Consider the following 21,366-nt stretch of genomic DNA (forward strand, 5'->3'; position numbering starts at 1 on the left):
CCACTCGACAAACCTCTCGTGATTGCCTCTGTAGATGGGAGACCCCTCTCTGACACCATCTCGTGGATCACCAAGCCGGTGGAACTACGTATCGGTGCCCTACACACCGAGAACATCGCTCTCTACGTCCTCCCACACATGTCTCATCAAATCCTGCTGGGACTCCCCTGGTTACGGACACACGAACCGTCAGTCAGCTGGTGTACTGGTGAAATCACCCGATGGGGCTCCTCTTGCCACGAGAACTGTCTGAAGACTATACAGCCCATCCGACGACCTCCGGTTCCGGAGTCCCTACCGGGACTGCCCTCGGCCTATTGGTCCTTCGCGGATGTCTTTGATAAAAAGGAGTCAGAGGTACTTCCGCCACATCGTCCTTATGACTGTGCCATCGACCTACTCCCGGGAACTACACCACCTCGAGGACGGATATATCCGCTGTCTCCTGCTGAAACAAGGGCCATGTCTGCCTACATCATGGAGAACCTGGCAAGGGGATTCATTCGGAGATCCTCCTCTCCTGCGGGAGCAGGATTCTTCTTCGTTAAGAAGAAAGAGGGCGACCTACGCCCATGCATTGACTACCGGCGATTGAACCAAATCACCGTGAAAAATAAATACCCCCTGCCGCTCATTCCCGAATTGTTTGATCGGCTTAGAGGAGCTCGTGTGTTTACCAAGTTGGATCTTCGGGGTGCCTACAACCTGGTCCGCATCCGCTCTGGGGACGAATGGAAGACCACATTCAATACTCGCGATGGGCACTATGAACACTGTGTGATGCCCTTCGGCCTGTGTAACGCACCAGCAGTCTTTCAGGAATTGGTGAACGACGTGTTCCGGGACCTTCTCTACGTCTGTGTGGTGGTGTATCTTGATGATATCCTGGTCTTCTCTCCGGACCTCCAGACCCACAGAGAGAACGTGCAGCTGGTACTACAAAGACTGAGAGAGAATCGTCTGTACGCCAAGTACGAGAAGTGTGTCTTCGAGCAGTCTTCTCTTCTCCTCCTGGGTTACGTAATCTCCGATACCGGTCTGCAGATGGACCCGGAGAAGGTCTCTTCCATTCTCAACTGGCCCCCTCCTTCCGGACTGAAGGCAATCCAACGCTTTCTGGGATTCGCAAACTATTACCGTCAGTTCATCCCTCACTTCTCTGCTCTGACTGCACCTCTCTCCGCCTTGACCAAGAAGGGGGCTAATCCAAAGGACTGGTCACCTGTGGCCGACGCCGCGTTTGGCTCCCTGAAACAGGCATTTGCTTCTTCCCCTGTGCTCCACCGTCCTGAGTTAAACCGACAGTTCACCTTGGAGGTGGATGCCTCCTCCTCGGGAGCCGGAGCAGTGCTCATGCAGAAGTCCTCCTCCGGGAAGATGGTTACTTGCGGTTTCTACTCCAAGAGCTTCTCAGCGCCTGAACGCAACTACACCATCGGTGACCGAGAGCTATTGGCAGTCAAACTGGCTCTGGAGGAATGGCGCTACCTTCTGGAGGGAGCAGTGTACCCCGTGATCATTTACACGGACCACAAGAACCTGGAATACCTGCGGTCCGCTCAGCGACTGAACCCATGGCAAGCCAGGTGGTCCTTGTTCTTTGCCAGGTTCGATTTTCAGCTCCATTTTCGACCCGCGGACAAGAATGTACGAGCAGATGCCTTGTCCAGGTCATTCATGCCCATGGAGCAGGAGGAGGAGACATCCCAGCCCATCATCTGCCCTAGTAAAATCATTCCGGTGGCCCCTGTCACCCTGGCCCAGATACCGCCCGGGAAGACCTATGTCTCTGAGACTGACAGGCAAAAAGTGTTGCACTGGGGCCATGCCTCGAAAATAGCCTGCCATGCTGGTCAGAAGAAAACATGGAGTACAATTGTACGTCACTACTGGTGGCCATCCCTTCGCACGGACGTCGCTTCTTTTGTCTCAGCCTGCTCCTCTTGTGTCAGGAACAAGACGCCCAAACACCTGCCATATGGTCGTCTTCTGCCTCTGCCTATACCCTCCGTTCCGTGGCAACACATTGCAATGGACTTTATTACGGACTTGCCCCTGTCCTCCGGACACACAGTCATATGGGTCGTGGTGGATCGGTTCTCCAAAATGGCTCATTTCGTCCCTATGGCTGGACTGCCCTCTGCCCAGGAACTCGCTGACGCTTATATACAGCACATCTTCCGGTTGCATGGCTTTCCATCTCACATTGTGTCCGACAGAGGAACTCAGTTTACCTCCCGCTTCTGGAGGGTCCTCTGCAAACATCTGGGAGTGACTCTGGACTTTTCTTCAGCCTACCATCCTCAGTCGAATGGCCAAGTGGAACGAGTCAATCAGATCTTGACCTCCTTCTTACGTCACTACGTTAACGCCCATCACGACGACTGGTCCCCGCTTCTTCCTTGGGCTGAATTCTCCCATAACCACCACGTTAGTGAGTCCTCCTCCAGCTCTCCCTTCCACGTCATTTACGGACTTCAGCCTTCCGTCCCTTTACCTGTATCCTCTTCCTCGGATGTCCCTGCTGCTGATGCTGTAGTCCGTGACTTTACGACAATTTGGGACTCTGTCAAGACGTCCCTTGGACGTGCTTCCCTGCGGATGAAGAGACACGCAGACAAGAGGCGTCTGGATCCTCCGTGTTTCTCTCCAGGAGATCTGGTCTGGCTTGCTTCCAAGTACGTCCGATTGAAGCTACCATCATACAAGCTGGGTCATCGCTACATCGGGCCGTTTAAAGTCCTCAGCAAAATAAATGAGGTCTCCTACAAGCTGCAGCTCCCGGCCACGATGAGAATACCCAACTCCTTCCACGTCTCCCTACTCAAGCCGGTTGTCCTTGGTCTCTTCTCCGCTGCTGCCAGTTCTGCTCCTCCTCCTATTGCTGATGATGACATCTATGCGGTAAGGGATATCGTGGCCATGAAAACCGTACGGGGCCGACAGTTCTTCCTGGTGGACTGGGCAGGGTATGGTCCTGAGGATAGGTCCTGGGAACTCCGGGAGAATGTGGGTACTCCCCTGATACGTGCCTTCCTGTCCCGGTTGCGGGGAGGGGGTCGTGGGGGAGGGGGTACTGTCACGCTCCCCGAGTCCCCTGCCACGCTCTCCGGCTCCCCTGCTTCGCTCCCCGGCTCCCCTGCCTCGCTCCCCGGCTCCCCTGCCTCGCTCCCCGGCTCCTCTGCCAGGCGTCCCCCGCTCCACAGCCTCCAGGCCCCATCACCTGCGGTCCCCAGGCGGCCCGGTCCCCGCTCCCGGCGCCCGTCGGCAGCTCTGCTCCAGCCCGGCTCTCCTGCCTCCTGTTCACCGCTCCCTGCTCTGGCTTCTGGCACCCGGGCCTCGCGCATGCGCATTAGGGCACGCGCGCGGTCATTGACCCTCTCTTAAAGGGCCAGTGTCCTCCAACAGGATATCGAAGAATCAGGTACAGGGTATATAGGGGGATCCTTTCCAAGTGGGCGGGGCCTGTTCTTCATGTTTTGCTAAGCTAGGAGTCAGGTCTCCTTGTGTTTTGTGGTATACTTACCTATCTCTCTCCTAGAGCCGCTCCTGCCTCGCCAACCGGTTCTGACGATACCCGAACCCCGAACGGTGATGGTCTGCCATCCTGTCAAGTTCATACCATCTCTGATCCCTGTGGTGACCCGTCTTCTCGCTCCGTCGGTTCCGGACTCTGCCTGACGTCATCTCGGCCTCCGAACCTGAGCTCCGTCACCCGGACTACCTTCAGTGACTCCGTGGTCCCAGGGACTTCTACACTCCTCTGAACGGACTGTCCTGCTACCTGTAGTGCTCCGGCTACCGGGCACCTTGCCCTCGGTGAGATGTTCAGCCCAGTGGATCCACCTCCTGGGTCTGCCCGTCCACCTGGCCCTAACAGGCATACTCCTATCTGTAGGATATACAGCACACTAGGATGATGAAATCCAAGAACCAAAGCCAAACCCCGCCACCCCTTTTCTAGAGATCAGTGGGGTCCCAGCAGGGAAAGCCACAAAGATCTTAAAAATGATGGCCTATCCTGTGGATAGGTGATCATTTATGTAGACTGCAATACCGTGTGCAAGAAATGGCAGGAATTATATAAATTCTGAATGAATGCGTGCACCATATCCTACAGATCTGATCCGACCACCCCCATCAAAAACTCCAACATAGGATCTGATCAGCTCCTATCCCACGTGTACAATGACTGTTAGGGCGGCTTTGCACGTTGCAACATCGCACGTGCGATGTCGGTGGGGTCAAATTGAAAGTGACGCACATCCGGCGTCACTTTCGACATTGTAGTGTGTAATTCCTAGATGATACAATGAACGAGCGCAAAAGCGTCGTTATCGTATGATCGGTGTATTCTCCGACATTTCCATAATGCCGGTGCCGTGACAGATACGATGTAGTTCCTCGTTCCTGCGGCAGCACACATCGCTGTGTGTGAAGCCGCAGGAGCGAGGAACATCACCTTACCTGCCGCCGGTGGCTATACGGAAGGAAGGAGGTGGGCGGGATGTTTACATCCTGCTCATCTCCGCCCCTCCGCCGCTATTGGCCGCCTGCCGTGTGACGTCGCTATGATGCCGCACGACCCGCCCCCTTAGGAAGGAGGCGGGTCGCCGGCCAGAGCGACGGTCGCAGGGCAGGTGAGTGCATGTGAAGCTGGCGTAGCGATAATTTTCGCTACGCCAGCTATCACAAGATATCGTACCTGCGACGGGGGCAGGGACTATCGCACTCGACATCGCAGCATCGGCTTGCGATGTCGTAATGTGCAAAGCCCGCCTTAGTGTCACTCCATGTTACACAGATATTAGGAGAATTAACAAGAAAACTGAAACCGCTGCAGGCTGGACAAGTCTCACCACCAACAACTCCCATACCAGAATTATTTACCTGGTTCAATGACATGTTGGTGGTTACAATATTTTTATTATTACATATTAGAACATTTATATATTACATTAGTTTAGTGGAACAAAGTAGAAACATTAGACAATTTCTTTGTAAACAGTTCAAACATTTGCGTTTTTTGTTTGAGGGGAGGTAAGCCGGGGAGGGAAGGCGGAAGGAGAGATCTTTATTGGGGAAACCGGGAAAAGAAAGGTGAAATGGCATTAGGAAAATGGTTAGAAGGAGAACTACCATGCATAATAATCATTTGCAAAGACTTCTGTGCAACGTATATAGAGCTTAGTTTATAATATATATATATATATATATATATATATATATATATATATAGCTTAGTTTAGTTATATCTTCTTTGCAAATATTGAGAATCATTTCTTTAAAGAAATATATACAAGACAGAAAAAAGAGGAAAAGGAAAGAAGAGAAAGAGGACGAAAGGAAGAAAGAAAGGAGTAAATTGATTGGGGTATTTGTCAGAGGACTATTTGTATTTTATCTTCAATATTTCTACTATAGAAGCTTATGGTTTGGATTGCTCAATTGCTCAATGCCAGGTACCCCATCTCTTTTGATAGGGTTGGAACAGGTTATTGTATATGAAATATACCGTACATATATAAATATACTAGAAGGTTGCCCGATTCTAAAGCATCGGGTATTCTAGAATTTATTGTGTAGTTAATGTATAATTTTTGTTATATATATTAGATGTTGTTGCGTGTAGTTGCTAAGTGTTTGTGTAGGGACTGTACATGTTGTGGGTGTTGTCTGGGTGTGGCGGGGGGTGAGAGCGGTATTGTATGTGTGTTGCGTGTGTTGCGTTGTTTGTGGAGCGCTGTGTGTCTGTAGCGTTGTGTGTGTGTTGCACGGTTTGTGTGGGTGTGGTGTGTTTTGGGGGGAGGTATGTTTTGTGCAATGTGTGTGTTGTGCGGTATGTGCGTATATTTATGTATGCCGCGGTGTTTGTGTGTTGAGTGTTGTGTGTGTGCGGCGTTGTCTGTGTGTGTGGGTGTCTGTGTAGGGCGGTGTTTGTGGTTCTGTGGTTCCTAGTGTGTGTGTGTGTGAGTGTGGTGTGTTGTGCAGTGCGCGTGTGTGTGTGTTGGGGGGAGGTGTGCACCTCCCATCGTGCCCCATCCCCCATGCTGCGCACCTCCTATCGTGCTCCATCCCCCATGCTGCGCACCCCCCATCGTGCTCCATCCCCTACGCTGCGCATTCCCCATCGTGCTCCATCCCCTATGCTGCACATTCCCCATCGTGCTGCATCCCCCATGCTGCGCACTCCCAAACGTGCTCCATCTGCAATGCTGCGCACTCCCAAACGTGCTCCATCCGCCATGCTGCGCACTCCCAAACGTGCTCCATCCACCATCCTGCGCACTCCCAAACGTGCTCCATCAGCCATACTGCGCACTCCCAAACGTGCTCCATCCGCCATGCTGCGCACTCCCAAACGTGCTCCATTCGCCATGCTGCGCACTCCCAAACGTGCTCCATCCGCCATGCTGCGCACTCCCAAACATGCTCCATCCGCCATGCTGCGCACTCCCAAACGTGCTCCATCCGCCATGCTGCGTACTCCCAAACGTGGTCCATCCGCTATGCTGCGCACTCCCAAACGTGCTCCATCCGCCATGCTGCGCACTCCGAAACGTGGTCCATCCGCCATGCTGCGCACTCCCAAACGTGGTCCATCCGCCATGCTGCGCACTCCCAAACGTACTCCATCCGCCATGCTGCGCACTCCCAAACGTGGTTCATCCGCCATGCTGCGCACTCCCAAACATGCTCCATCCGCCATGCTGCGCACTCCTGAACGTGCTCCATCCGCCATGCTGCGCACTCCCAAACGTGCTCCATCCGCCATGCTGCGCACTCCCAAACGTACTCCATCCGCCATGCTGCGCACTCCCAAACGTGGTTCATCCGCCATGCTGCGCACTCCCAAATGTGCTCCATCCCCCATGCTGCACACTCCCAAACGTGGTCCATCCGCCATGCTGCGCACTCCCCATCGTGCTCCATCCCCCATGCTGCGCACCCCCCATCGTGCTCCATCCCCCATGCTGCGCACCCCCCATTGTGCTCCATCCCCCATGCTGCGCACCCCCCATCGTGCTCCATCCCCCATGCTGCACCAGCATCAGCCTCTCTGCCCACAGCATCAGCCTCTCTGCCCGCAGCATCAGCCTCTCTCCTTCCAGCCTACCCGAGCCACAGCCTCCCACAGCCTCTCTTCTCTCAGCTTCCCCCCTCCCCCTCCCAGCCTTCCCCAGGATCAGCCTCTCTCCTCCCAGCATCAGCCTTTTCTGTCCCCAGCATCAGCCTCTCTCCTTCCAGCCTACTCCAGCCTCAGCCTCCCCCAGCCTCTCTTCTCTCATTCTCCCCCCTCCCAGCCTCCCCCTCCCAGCCTTCCCCAGGATCAGCCTAGCTTACCGCAGCCTCAGCCTCCCCCAGCATCAGCCTCTCTCCTCCCCCCTCCTCCTCCCAGCCTTCCCCAGGATCAGCCTCTCTCCTCCCAGCTTCCTCCAGCACGCCGTGCTCCTCTGCCGACACTCACAGATCCGATCGCATACACTCACACACACCCGATTGCATACACGCACACACACCCGATCGCATACACTCACACACACGATCGCATACACTCACGCACACACACATTGACGATATCGCACATACGCGCTCATACTCACAACATCCGGAGATACCACATGCTTCTGGCCATGTGATCCTCCGGCAGGTCCTGGAAGCTCACAGCACAGTATCGGCGCAGAGAAGCAAGCGATATCCCAGGATGTTGTGAGTGTGTGGATGCGATGTGATGTGTGAGGTGTGTGTGAGAGTGAGTGTGATCTGATGTGTGTGCTGTTATGTGTGTGCGTGTGTGTATGTTACGCCGCTGCAGGACCTTGATGCGCTGGTAACTATGCTAGCATGGTTACCAGCGTATCTCGTCCCCCGCTCGCACGGGAGCCCACACCAGAATACGGCGGCCAGCCCCAGCAATGCGAGGGTATGTGTCGGCTGGGTTGGCGGCGTACGCTGATGTGGGCTCCCGGGGGTACAGTACTCACCTGTGAGTCGTGGGGGGGGCGCTGATGTGGGCTCCCGGGGGCCAGAGCTAGCGTGCATTGCGTGAGGGGGGCGGGGCGTGGCGTGGCCGAGTTGCCAATGCCTGTAGGGTGCCGGGGCGAGAGGCCAATCTGTGGGGGGGCGGAGCCTGGGCGAGCGGCTGGCCAATCCGTGTGGGGGCGCAGCCTGGGCGAGCGGCCAATCAGTGTGGGGGGCGGGGCCATGGCGAGCCCAGCGGCCAATCAGCTTTGTGTCACCGTAAGGACACAATTTTGGAGCATGACAGACAGACAGACAGACAGACAGAATAAGGCAATTATATATATAGATATATGACAACTCCCATACCAGAATTATTTACCTGGTTCAATGACATTTTGGATAAGGAGGGCTTAAAGTAGAAAGTCCCATGGTCAGTCTTACTGATGAGGCAAGTCAGTTCAGATGTCACAGCCCCGGCCAAACCTGAGAAGCCACCTGCAAAGCAAAGGCTTCAGTTTTTATTTACCCTAGACAAGGTAATTGGTCATATAAACAACTTTCTGTGAAGCATTCCAAATAGGAGGAAATTGTGAAAAAAATGCAATTCCGACATTGTCTTTTGAATTTATTTTCACATTGCCCATTGTTTGCTAAAAATTACCTGGAAACATGATTGTCCAGGTTAGAGAAAACGTGAAAATACAGTTAGGTCCAGAAATATTTGGACAGTGACACAAGTTTTGTTATTTTAGCTGTTTACAAAAACATGTTCAGAAATACAATTATATATATATAATATGGGCTGAAAGTGCACACTCCCAGCTGCAATATGAGAGTTTTCACATCCAAATCGGAGAAAGGGTTTAGGAATCATAGCTCTGTAATGCATAGCCTCCTCTTTTTCAAGGGACCAAAAGTAATTGGACAAGGGACTCTAAGGGCTGCAATTAACTCTGAAGGCGTCTCCCTCGTTAACCTGTAATCAATCAATGAAGTAGTTAAAAGGTCTGGGGTTGATTACAGGTGTGTGGTTTTGCATTTGGAAGCTGTTGCTGTGACCAGACAACATGCGGTCTAAGGAACTCTCAATTGAGGTGAAGCAGAACATCCTGAGGCTGAAAAAAAAGAAAAAATCCATCAGAGAGATAGCAGACATACTTGGAGTAGCAAAATCAACAGTCGGGTACATTCTGAGAAAAAAGGAATTGACTGGTGAGCTTGGGAACTCAAAAAGACCTGGGCGTCCACGGATGACAACAGTGGTGGATGATCGCCGCATACTTTCTTTGGTGAAGAAGAACCCGTTCACAACATCAACTGAAGTCCAGAACACTCTCAGTGAAGTAGGTGTATCTGTCTCTAAGTCAACAGTAAAGAGAAGACTCCATGAAAGTAAATACAAAGGGTTCAAATCTAGATGCAAACCATTCATCAATTCCAAAAATAGACAGGCCAGAGTTAAATTTGCTGAAAAACACCTCATGAAGCCAGCTCAGTTCTGGAAAAGTATTCTATGGACAGATGAGACAAAGATCAACCTGTACCAGAATGATGGGAAGAAAAAAGTTTGGAGAAGAAAGGGAACGGCACATGATCCAAGGCACACCACATCCTCTGTAAAACATGGTGGAGGCAACGTGATGGCATGGGCATGCATGGCTTTCAATGGCACTGGGTCACTTGTGTTTATTGATGACATAACAGCAGACAAGAGTAGCCGGATGAATTCTGAAGTGTACCGGGATATACTTTCAGCCCAGATTCAGCCAAATGCCGCAAAGTTGATCGGACGGAGCTTCATAGTACAGATGGACAATGACCCCAAGCATGCAGCCAAAGCTACCCAGGAGTTCATGAGTGCAAAAAAGTGGAACATTCTGCAATGGCCAAGTCAATCACCAGATCTTAACCCAATTGAGCATGCATTTCACTTGCTCAAATCCAGACTTAAGACGGAAAGACCCACAAACAAGCAAGACCTGAAGGCTGCGGCTGTAAAGGCCTGGCAAAGCATTAAGAAGGAGGAAACCCAGCGTTTGGTGATGTCCATGGGTTCCAGACTTAAGGCAGTGATTGCCTCCAAAGGATTCGCAACAAAATATTGAAAATAAAAATATTTTGTTTGGGTTTGGTTTATTTGTCCAATTACTTTTGACCTCCTAAAATGTGGAGTGTTTGTAAAGAAATGTGTACAATTCCTACAATTTCTATCAGATATTTTTGTTCAAACCTTCAAATTAAACGTTACAATCTGCACTTGAATTCTGTTGTAGAGGTTTCATTTCAAATCCAATGTGGTGGCATGCAGAGCCCAACTCGCGAAAATTGTATCACTGTCCAAATATTTCTGGACTTAACTGTACTTAAAGGGAACCAATCACCAGGATTTTCCTATATAAGCTAAAGCCAGTGCTATACTGGCACTATCAGGCTGATTATATACATACCTGTAGTGGTCAGCTCGGATGTATAGGTTGTGAAATCCTAGAAAGTAAAGTTTATAAAATCGGCAGCTTTTTGAGTGACAGCAGCTGACGATCAGATAACATCTGAGTGGGAATTCATATTGATTCCCCCCCTCTGCCTGTTGTTCCTCCCTCTCTCTGTTATTTCTGCTAATTTTACTATTTACTAATTTCTTCACTAAGATGGCATTGGTGTTGGCGTCTGCGCATAGCGCCTATCTCCGGCACCATCTTTATTCATCATTGGTTTGAAACAGCATAACAACGTTATTATAAAGAATTCAGAGACTTATTGTACTTTAAACGTGTTGGTCTTACATAAGATGCACACACTTGTATTTAGTTTTAAACATATTGTATGGCTCTCATGGAATTACATTTTAAAATATCTGGCGTTCATGACTCTCTCAGCCAAAAAGGTTCCCGACCCCTGATATAGTCCAAAGTACACCGTGTGCAGAATTATTATGCAAGTTGCATTTTTGAGGATTTTTTTTATTATTGATCAACAACTATGTTCTCAATCAACCCAAAAGACGCATAAATATCAAAGCTTAATATTTTTGGAAGTTGGAGTGGGGTTTTTTTTAGATTTGGCTATCTTAGGAGAATATCTGTTTGTGCAGGTAACTATTACTGTGCAGAATTATTAGGCAACTTAATAAAAACCAAATATATTTCCATCTCGCTTTTTAATTTTCACCAGGTAAACCAATATAACTGCACAAAATTTAGAAATAAACATTTCTGACATGCAAAAACAAAACCCCCAAAAAATAGTGAATTAGTAACCAATATAGCCACCTTTCTTTATGATGACACTCAACAACCTACCATCCATAGATTCTGTCAGTTGCTTGATCTGTTTGATCAGCCACCACAGCCTCCCAGACACTGTTCCGAGAGGTGTACTGTTTTCCCTCCCTGTAGATCTCACTTTTTATGAGGGACCACAGGTTCTCTATGGGGTTCAGATCAGGTGAACCAGGGGGTCATGTCATTGTTTTTTCATCTTTTAGACCTTTACTGGCCAGTTACGTTGTGGAGTAGTTGGATGCATGTGATGTAGCATTGTCCTGCATGAAAATCATGTTTTTCTTGAACGATACTGATTCCTTCCTGTACCACTGCTTGAAGAAGTTGTCTTCCAGAAACTGGCAGTGGGTCTGGGAGTTGAGCTTCACTCCATCCTCAACCAGAAAAGGTCCTACAAGTTCATCTTTGATGATACCAGCCCATACCAGTACCCCACCTCCACCTTGCTGGCGTCTGAGTCGGAGTGGAGCTCTCTGTCCTTTACTGATCCAGCCTCTGGCCCATCCATCTGTCCCATCAAGAGTCACTCATTTCATCAGTCCATAAAACCTTTGAAAAATCAGTCTTAAGATATTTTTTGGCCCAGGGTTTTATCTTATGTTTCTTGTTCCAAGGTGGTCGTTTTTCAGCCTTCCTTACCTTGGCCATGTCCCTGAGTATGGCACACCTTGTGCTTTTTGATACTCCAGTAATGTTGCAGCTTTGAAATATGGCCAAACTGGTGGCAAATGGCATCTTGGCCACTTCACGCTTGATTTTCCTCAATTCATGGGCAGTTATTTTGCACCTTTTTTGTCCAACACGCTTCTTGCTACCCTGTTGGCTATTTGCCATGAAACGCTTGATTGTTCGGTGATCACGCTTCAAAAGTTTGCCAATTTCAAGACTGCTGCATCCTTCTGCAAGACATCTCACAATTTTGGACTTTTCAGAGCCCATCAAATCTCTTGTGACCTATTTTGGCAAAGGAAAGGAAGTTGCCTAATAATTAAGCACATCTTATATAGGGTGTTAGGCTATGTGCCCACGCTACAGGATTTATCGCGGATTTGACGCGGATTTTGACGCGGATTTAGCGCGGATTTGCCGAAAATCTGCAGCACAGCTACTCCCCAGCCATTTCAATGGCATTTTGGAAATGCTGTGCCCATGCTGCGGATTTTTCCGCTGCGGATTTTGCCGCGGATTTTGATGCGGAACAAACTGCAGCATGTCAATTGTTTGGTGCGGATTTGGTGCGGATTTTCTGTTTTGAATGGGGAAAAAAAAAAAAATAAAATCCGCATCAAAATCCGCGGCAAATCCGCGGTAAATCCGCGGTAAATCCGCGGCAAATCCGCGGGTGCGGATTTGCCGCGAAAGTTGCGGATTTTCAGGCAAAAAAATCCGCAGGGACCTTTTACTGTGGACACATAGCCTAAATGTCATTACACCACACCCCTCCTCATTACAGAGATGCACATCACCTGATTTATTTAATTGGTAGTTGGCTCTCAAGCCTATACAGCTTGGAGTAGGACAACATGTATAAAAAGTATCATGTGATCAAAATGCTCATTTGCCTAATAATTCTTCACACAGTGTATTTTTGATAACTTTCATGGTTATCCTTTTTTCCAGGTTTTCCTGGCAATCCTTTGTCTTGGGTTTTTGTCTCTGGTTTTTTTTGGTGTTTCACCTTATTCTTTGCAGCCATTTTCCTGCACATTAGCAAATGACCTGCTTTTCTAGCATGTGTTCATGCAGATATAATAAATGAATTTTATTCCTCTTTTGATTGATATTGTCATCTAGTGGACACTGAATAACATCAATGAACTATTTTCAATATATTATCAGTGTGGATACAGTGACTGTATAGTGTATACAATTCTTTGATACTAGAATGTCTTTTGTGCTGTTTGACAACCATCTGGGTCTATTGTGAGTGACCTCTTCCAGTTTAATTATTTTTAACATGTTGAAATAAAGAATTTTCTTTTATATAAAATCCTTTGTTTTGGCTCCTATAGGTTTAGGTATACAGTGTGTCCACCCATATCCTGTCCACCGCCATTAACTTGAGAACGGCGGCAGCTATAGGCATAGAAGTGGTGTCTAGGTATAGCAAAGTAGCCATGCGCTACGCAATGAAGCCACCTATAGCACCACCTGGTGGAAAACAACGGAGTTAGCATTTTTATCTAAAAAAAACGGAACGAAATAGAGAAAAACAGTGAATTAAAAAATTGTAGGGCATCATCAATTCAATACGAATCGACACCTTGCATACAGAAATGCTATGATTTGAAACCCATGACCCCCCCAAAACAATGAATGCTGGTCACGCATATGGCGCTCATTTAACTTTGATGCTCAAAGTGGTCACCGTCAGCTGCAATGCACATCTGGACTCTGGACAGCATACTGTATCTTGCTGATTGTTGTGCAAAATGGTAGGTGACACGTTTGCACAAGCATCTGTAATACGTCGTCGTAGGTCCTGCAATGTTGGTGGAGGGGTCGCATACACCTGCTGTTTGATGTGACCTCACAGAAAGAAGTCTAATGGGGTCAGGTCAGGTGAGCATGGAGGCAACTCCACGCAGCCACCATACCCAATGACTTGTAGGAAGGTCTCCATGAGGTATCGCTTCACGTCCGCAGCCTTGTGAGTTTTACATGTCTAATCATAGCATTTCTGTATGCAAGGTGTCGATTTGTATTGAATTGATGATGCCCTACAACTTTGTAATTCACTTTTTTTCTCTATCTTGTTCCATTTTCGACCCACCCCGTTGTTTTCCACCAGGTAGCGCTATAGATAGTTTCATTGCATAGCGCATGGCTACTTTACTATACCTAGACACCACTTCTATGAATATAGCTGCCGCCATTCTCAAGTTAATGGTGGTGGACAGATTATGGATGGACACACTGTATAGAACTGTCTTTGTAATCCTGCCTCTGATGCTAAGGAGTCTGATAAAAATTATTCCTGAAAAGAAAAGTAAAGTAAAAGTCTAAAACAGCCCTAGTGGCCAGTGTGAGAATTGCAAGATGTTATTAATTTAAATAGATTTTTTAAGATGTTTTTAATACAGATTGTAATGTAAAAAAAAATGCCAAAAATATGTACAAAATATATTTAACACAAAAACCTGACTTAAATGTTAATCATTTTCAGATGAGGGCTTCCCTTTAATGTTACACACCTAAAGTCACTGTGTAGCCCTATACTTAGGGTACATTCAGTTGTCCTAGTTTCAGTCCAATAGTGGACTGTACATTTCAGACCAAAATAGGACCCCGTTCTATCAAAGTCTTGGGGTCACTACTTTCCTATGATTGGACATGCTTCTGATTCTGTCAGGAAACACATGGACTGCACATAATCTGTGCGTCCTAACAAATTCCCGTGGTTTGGGCCCCAAGAATTAGCTGACAGGTACATGTTAGATACTGTAAGTTTCTTTGCTGTAATAGATAAACTAGAAAAGTCGGATAACTTACTAGTCAAGGTATTCCAGACCAAGGTGCTACATACACTTCCAATTGTTGGGTCCTGTGACATCTGTGGGAGACAGATGGGTAAAATGGATGACGAGAACCACATGGGTGTTGAAAGGTGAATCAAGGCGAAGTTGCTTAAGACAGGTGAAGTTGTGAAGTTGGGGTGTTGGATAATGGTGTCTATACTTAAAGATCTCTGTCCATCTCCCAACTTTATGGACAGCAAGGAGAGATCCCTGTGAAAACATACATCAGATATTCAGTTACACCTTTAGATTTTGGGATCCAGTTACATTTAGACAAGAAAACAACCAGATCACATTTGTATTGTACATTATTTGTATTTTTAATCCATGCCTTTCATGTTATGGAAATGAAGACATTTGCTTTCTTGGTTCTAGTTCAAAATACTTCTTGATATTGTCAAAATGAAAAACCCACAGGAGTAGTTCTTCTGGTATAATCATCAAGCTCCAGGGGCAATCAGATGTAAATACACTTTTGTTGTATTCAGGCAAATAATTGTTTTATAAAATGTAAACATTTTTTGTTATAAAATCCATGGAAGTTCTCTTTTCTTTAGGAGAGCCAAACTATCCCCACCACATCTGGATATGGGAACATGATCAAGGGTCTTAAAGGGAACCTGTCATCTGGCCTCCCTTTATGAAACAGCTATCAGCATGCTAGGTCATTCCTAATTAGTAATTATCTGTTCCATAAGCCCCTGCAGCCTGGCAGACCGTTAAAAATGATCTTTATACACCTTTTTTCTGTATGATAATTAGCACTGAGTTTGCAGTTGACTTCTTTTTTCTTAAGCTGGGTTTACACACTGCAACATCGCAAACGACATCGCTGTAACGTCACCGGTTTTGTGACGTTCCAGTGACCTCCCCAGCGATATTGCAGTGTGTGAAACCTATCAGCGACCTGGCCCCTGCTGTGAAGTTGTGATCGCTACAAATCGTTCAGGACCATTCCTAGGTCCTTTGTTTCCCGCTGTGCAGCATGCATCGCTAGCAAGTTTCAGTGTGTAAAGGGGACTTTACAGCGACTTCCCTTTCAAATAGCAGCTTTACAACGTCCCCAACAACCAGCTAGGTCGCTCTGCAGGTCCGGATCGCTGTTGCGTCATTGGCCAGGTCTGCCTGTTTGACAGCTCACCAGCGACTCAACAGAGACTTGGGGAGGTCGCTATAACGTCACAAAATCGGTGACGTTACAGCGATGTCCTTTGCGATGTTGCAGTGTGTAAACCCAGCTTTAGTGTTGTTCTGCTGCAAGGATAGCTTGTGCCTTACATTGTTTACAGCTCATTGCTATGAGGATATATTTGAGGTTGGCAAACATCCAGTTGCTATAGTCAAGGTTGGGATCTAAAAGTTAACTCCAGAGATCCCAGCCACCTCTCTCCAGCCCATTTCTATAGAGCAGTAAGGCAGTGTTTCTCAGCTACCTTTCCCTGTCAGCTCCTCCTGCAGAGCTGCTGTTATCAGTCCTACAAAAATGCAAACCTGTTGGCACCATGTGACAACTCCTTAGCCAGAGGAGCTTGTGTAATCTACTGTTAGCTACTCTGTTTCCCAGAACCCAGGGGTAGCTTTTGCCTTCACCCTTTAACCCCTGTACAGGGATCTGGACTTAAACAGAGGTCCCTGAATAAGGGCCACAGAGCCAGCTGCTTTTCGGTGGTGCAAGCTGGCAAGGAGGATACTTAAGAAGCCATGACAGATTAAGGAGGTCACGTCAGGAACTGAATCAAACAACAAGAGGGTAGTCAAATGTAAAGTCAAGGTCAATGAATGGGAAAATCAGGTCAAAATACAGGGGCGCAGGACAGAGGTGCAAACCAAAATAGAATCTCTATTGGCTGATAGTGAGAGCTGACTCTTTTGGTGTATATAGAACAGCCCCACCCAGGGATGGCAGCAGACAGAAATCAAGACAAACCAGATTAACCATGTAGCTTTTCAGACTGGATTTGGCTTTGCTAAAACATTATTGATACAGTCTTGTGTAAATTATGTGTATTTTTAATGTGTTTCAGGAGCGAATATACACCAAAAACGTGCATTTTTTACCTGCAGATTTCTTCATCTGATGCAATCCTACGAGGTAAATCGACACCTAAAACTAAGCATATGCAGAAACAAGTGTTCCAGGCGGCACACAATCCAAGGTGCATGTGTCCGAGGAAGGCATCTACAGTATATAACTTGAATAAAGGACCGGCACTCCAAATCTTCCAAAGTTTATAAGGATTTATTCCATGTAAGCAAAGTACAGACGTGAATTATGCGTTTCGGCTATTCGTGAGCCTTTTGAAATGTTAGTGAGATGTGTTTGAAAAAAGCTCACTAATAGCTGAAACGCGTAATTTACGCCTGTACTTTGCTTGCATGAAATAAATCCTTATAAACTTTGGAAGATTTGGATTGCTGGTCCTTTATTCAAGTTATAAAACTCGGCACACTCACAAGAGAAGTTGACATGATACGGATATGAAAAACACACTGCAGCTAAGTTCACGCAGCATTTCACTTTGCCGGATGTGTAGGATGCAGCACTTTTTGCACAGTGAAAGTTTGAAGCTTAAAAAAAACTCACCAAAACCTCACTGCAAGAACTTAGAGGGGGGTCACTACTTTTTTATTGATGACCTATCCGCAGTATAGGCCATTAATATCTGATCGGTGGAGGTGTGACATCTGGCACCCTCGCCAAACAGCTGTTACTGATGGTGGCCCGAAGTTCTCACACAGCTCTGTCATTTCTATAAAGGCCGTTGGTGGGTACTGCAATCCACCCCTTAATCAAATGTATAAGGGGTGTATCTGTAGTACCTATCATGCCAGATGACGCTGTATCGCATCCACGAACACATCTCCTGTTGTTGCTCTCCTCACATCTGTATCATAGCTTATCCACGCTCACCATCTTGTACTGCGACTATGTAAAAAAGACTTGGAGAGTCGAAATGTTGTTCAACTTTGGACGCCTGCATAAAGAAATAAGTTTGTTCATCTGTTTTGGAAACCGTGTATCACAACAAAAAGTTTTATTTGAATCTATCCAAGAGTATTGGGAGAATACGATTTTTCTGCCACTACTGTTTTGACAGAGATGCTGTGTTCCAACAGCATCCGAGGGGTGCCAGATGTCGCACTACCACAGATTTGGCTCTAAACTTACCAGGTGTCCTGCTGTCTTCTGACTTTGTGCCCACTAAAGAGTCTGACACGCCATCTAGTGCTCTTTGAGTTACTCAATTAGAGTTGGACATCCAACAGTTGTGAGTTTATTGGTGCTCGGTCTAGCAGGAGTTAATTCCTGCTGATCTGTAAAATGCTGCTTGGATCATCGGTTTCTCGAAGTCTATCATGGCCGCCTTCGCCCTTTAAAAGATGGTGGAATCTGATCTTCCACCTTGATAATAGCTTTTGCATTTATGGTCATTGTGCATGATTATCCAATTCTGGTGAACTTCTGTGTGCAAGTCTGGGGTGTTGTGGAAATATTTTTGTTGTTTATTTTCTCCTCCCCATTCTTTGTTGACCTCCTGAGCACATTTTGTCTATACCTCTGTGAGTGCTTGCTGTGAGTTTGAGTTTTGGTTTCTCCCTGTTTTTCTTTTGTGTGGGTTTAACCACTCCAGTTCCGGTTCTCTCCTGGGGTGGGGGTATTAGACCAGGGCTATTCAGGAGTTAGAGCTATGCTGGTAGTCCAGACCTCGCCACCATCAGGCGTACCTCTGGGATAAGGGACAGTTAGGGACTTCCCTAACCTGAGGACCAGTTTAGGAGTCCCATTCCCAGTGCTACGTTACCCATTGTGACATTCAGCTATTTATATTTTTTTTTAACTGACTTTTAATTGAATTTTCAAAAGAATAGAATTATAGAATGATCACATAAAACTCAAGGTATTGGAAAACAATACTACATAGTTTAACTTGGTAATCTGACAGCAACAATGACTGAATGTAACACATTTTATTTAAGCACAGATCAGTTATTGATGACCTATACTGAGGATAGACCATCAATAACAAAGTAGTGGGAAACCTCTTTAACCTAAAGGCTTCAGATGAGAGGCTGAACCACTGAATGTTCATTCTTCCATCACTTCCATCCTCAGTCTAAGTGTTTTATATAAAAATCTACGTAAACTCACCTGTTTATAACACAGTTAGCTGAGCTCAGTATCCAGAAGCTGCTCAATAAGCTGCCACTGCACAAAGTAACTTTATTGTCTTGTAGAATTATGTGCCAAGGCCAAGTCTGATTTGTATTCAAAAATGTTGGGCATGGTGTCCCCCCTGCAAAAACAAGCAAATAACACAATGACATAACTTCCTTGGGGTGTCTTTGAGATGCAATCTCCTCCAATGACTTCTGCAAAGGGCTCTGATTTAGCTTTCAGGAAGGCCCCACTAGGATGGGTTCACATAGGAGGACAGTGAGGTATTTTGCCATTGAAGTTAATATTTGCAGTTCCCACTACTCTAGGTATTGTGTATGTTATTGCAGCCATTATGGTGCCTGGACACAATGTAGCCACAGATCGGTAGTGTACCACACAGAATACCCAAATGCAAACTGAGCACAAATTGCTGCAGTATTGCGCTGCAGTATTTTTACCCACACACTTGTACACGCAGAACACATTAAAACCATGCACTCCACAGGAACAAGTCGTGCTATTGAAATTGAGCACATTTAAAGCACCACACCAGAAGGGTTTTGTCAATTACAAAAGTCACATGGAAACGCAGCCTTAAAGGTGAAGGAGAAAGTCAGTGATTAAATTATCATTTATTGTAGATTATTAATTGTGACATCGTAAAATAGATATTACCAGCATCTACCCAGCTAGGTCCTGTGTTCAGCAGTATGGATGGTGTTTTCTAAGGCTAGTTTCACACTTGCGTAGAACGGCATCTGTTGCATTGCGTTGTGTGACGGATGCAACGGATGTGTTGCATATAGTGGCACAACAGATGCAATGGATCGTACAAAACAACGGAAAGCTTTTTTTTTTTCTTTACAGTTTTACCGGCGGCAGACTATTGTGAGCGATCAGCTGATCACCCGGCTGCCGGGTGATCAGCTGATCACTCACAGCAGCCGGCCTTTGGGTGATCAGCTGATCGCTCACAGCAGCCGGCCACCGGGTGATCAGCTGATCGCTCATAGTAGCCGGCCGCCGGGTGATCAGCTGATCGCTCACAGCAGCCGGCCGCCAGGTGATCAGCCGATTGCTCACAGCAGCCAACCGCCAGGTAATCAGCCAATCGCTCACAGCCGCCGGCCGCCGGGTGATGAGCTGATTGCTCACAGCAGCCGGTCGATGAGTGATCAACTGATCGTTCGGCCACCGAGAATGTGTGCGGGGGGTAGAGTGTGGGGTGGGTGGAGCCGAGCGGGGCCATGGCGCTGAGGACGTCAGTGCCGCGGGGACTGCATGGCTGGGGACAGGTGAGTGTGTGTGTGTCTGTGTGTGTGTCTGTGTGTCTGTGTGTGTGAACATGCGGAGTGCGGGAGGGGGCGGAGCCGAGCGGGGAAGTGTCGGGCTCCCTGCACACGTAGCCAGGGTAAATATCGGGCAACTAAGCAAAGCACTTTGCTTGGTTACGCGATAATTACCTTGGTTACCAGCGTACACTGCTTAGCGCTGGTTCCCTGCACACGTAGCCAGGGTAAATATCGGGTTACTAAGCAAAGCGCTTTGCTTAGTAACCCGATGTGTACCCTGGTTACGTGTGCAGGGAGCAAGAGAGAGCATGTACAGCGAAATCCTAAGGATTCCGCTGCTCAAAAACCTTACATGCCGCGTTCCTTCCGCCCAGCGGATGCAACGCAGCATCGGCCAGCGGAAGCAACGCAGGTGTATCACTCGCAATCCATCATCCATACAAGTCTATGGGAAGCAGCAGAATCCATTAACGGATTCCGCTGTTTTCCAAAACGGCGGATTACAACTGAAGGATAAACAACGCAAGTGTGAAACTAGCCTATGTGTCATGCTCTACTCAGTCTACTGGGATAAACTGAACACACTACACTGTACCAGAATATTGAAAATGTATCCATCGACCAGCCCTATCCCCAAGAATGAATAATGCCACCATACTGTCCATAAATAATACTGCCATTGAGTTACTGGAAAATACCACTCCATATATTCACTTAAATCTACCCCGCTAGCTTCTTAGATCATACTGTAACTGAATAATACCATCAAAATAGCAATAAATAATACCACTATATTCACTTAAAGAGGTTGTTCACTACTTTTACATTCATGGTCTATCCTTAGGATAGGTCATCAATGTCTGATTGGCCGGGGTCCGACACCCCGCACCTCTGCCGATCAGCTGTTTTCGATGTATGATAAACAGAGATCTCCAAATTCATATAAATAGAGGATAGTCCAAGATTTTGTTCTTTATTCCATAGACTTGCAGACAGATAAAATAACAAGCTGGGTATACTCACCCTCTGCAGGTCCCGTGCTGCTTCTGCACTGCCACTCCAGTCTTTGTGACAGGCTGCTGAGGGGGAATCATGGCTAATGCTCACATGAGCATGTGACGCCCTGGCGCTGCCAAGTGGTCACAGAAAAC

At 47.3% G+C, this 21,366-nt stretch overlaps 1 protein-coding gene across 1 annotated transcript in view; it reads right to left on the minus strand.

Annotated features, from left to right (window-relative positions):
* Positions 1-21,366, minus strand: part of LOC142291609 (transmembrane protease serine 11D-like) — a 392,225-nt gene that overhangs the window by 177,181 nt on the left and 193,678 nt on the right. The window contains exons 8-10 of the mRNA XM_075336261.1: positions 18,915-19,059; positions 14,739-14,974; positions 8,345-8,460 (exon numbers count right to left, since the gene is read on the minus strand). Of these exons, the coding sequence (XP_075192376.1) occupies positions 8,345-8,460; positions 14,739-14,974; positions 18,915-19,059 (497 nt within the window). The remainder of the gene's footprint in view (positions 1-8,344; positions 8,461-14,738; positions 14,975-18,914; positions 19,060-21,366) is intronic.

This window comes from Anomaloglossus baeobatrachus, chromosome 2 (genome assembly GCF_048569485.1).
Source record: "Anomaloglossus baeobatrachus isolate aAnoBae1 chromosome 2, aAnoBae1.hap1, whole genome shotgun sequence".
In the NCBI taxonomy this organism is placed as follows: domain Eukaryota; kingdom Metazoa; phylum Chordata; class Amphibia; order Anura; family Aromobatidae; genus Anomaloglossus; species Anomaloglossus baeobatrachus.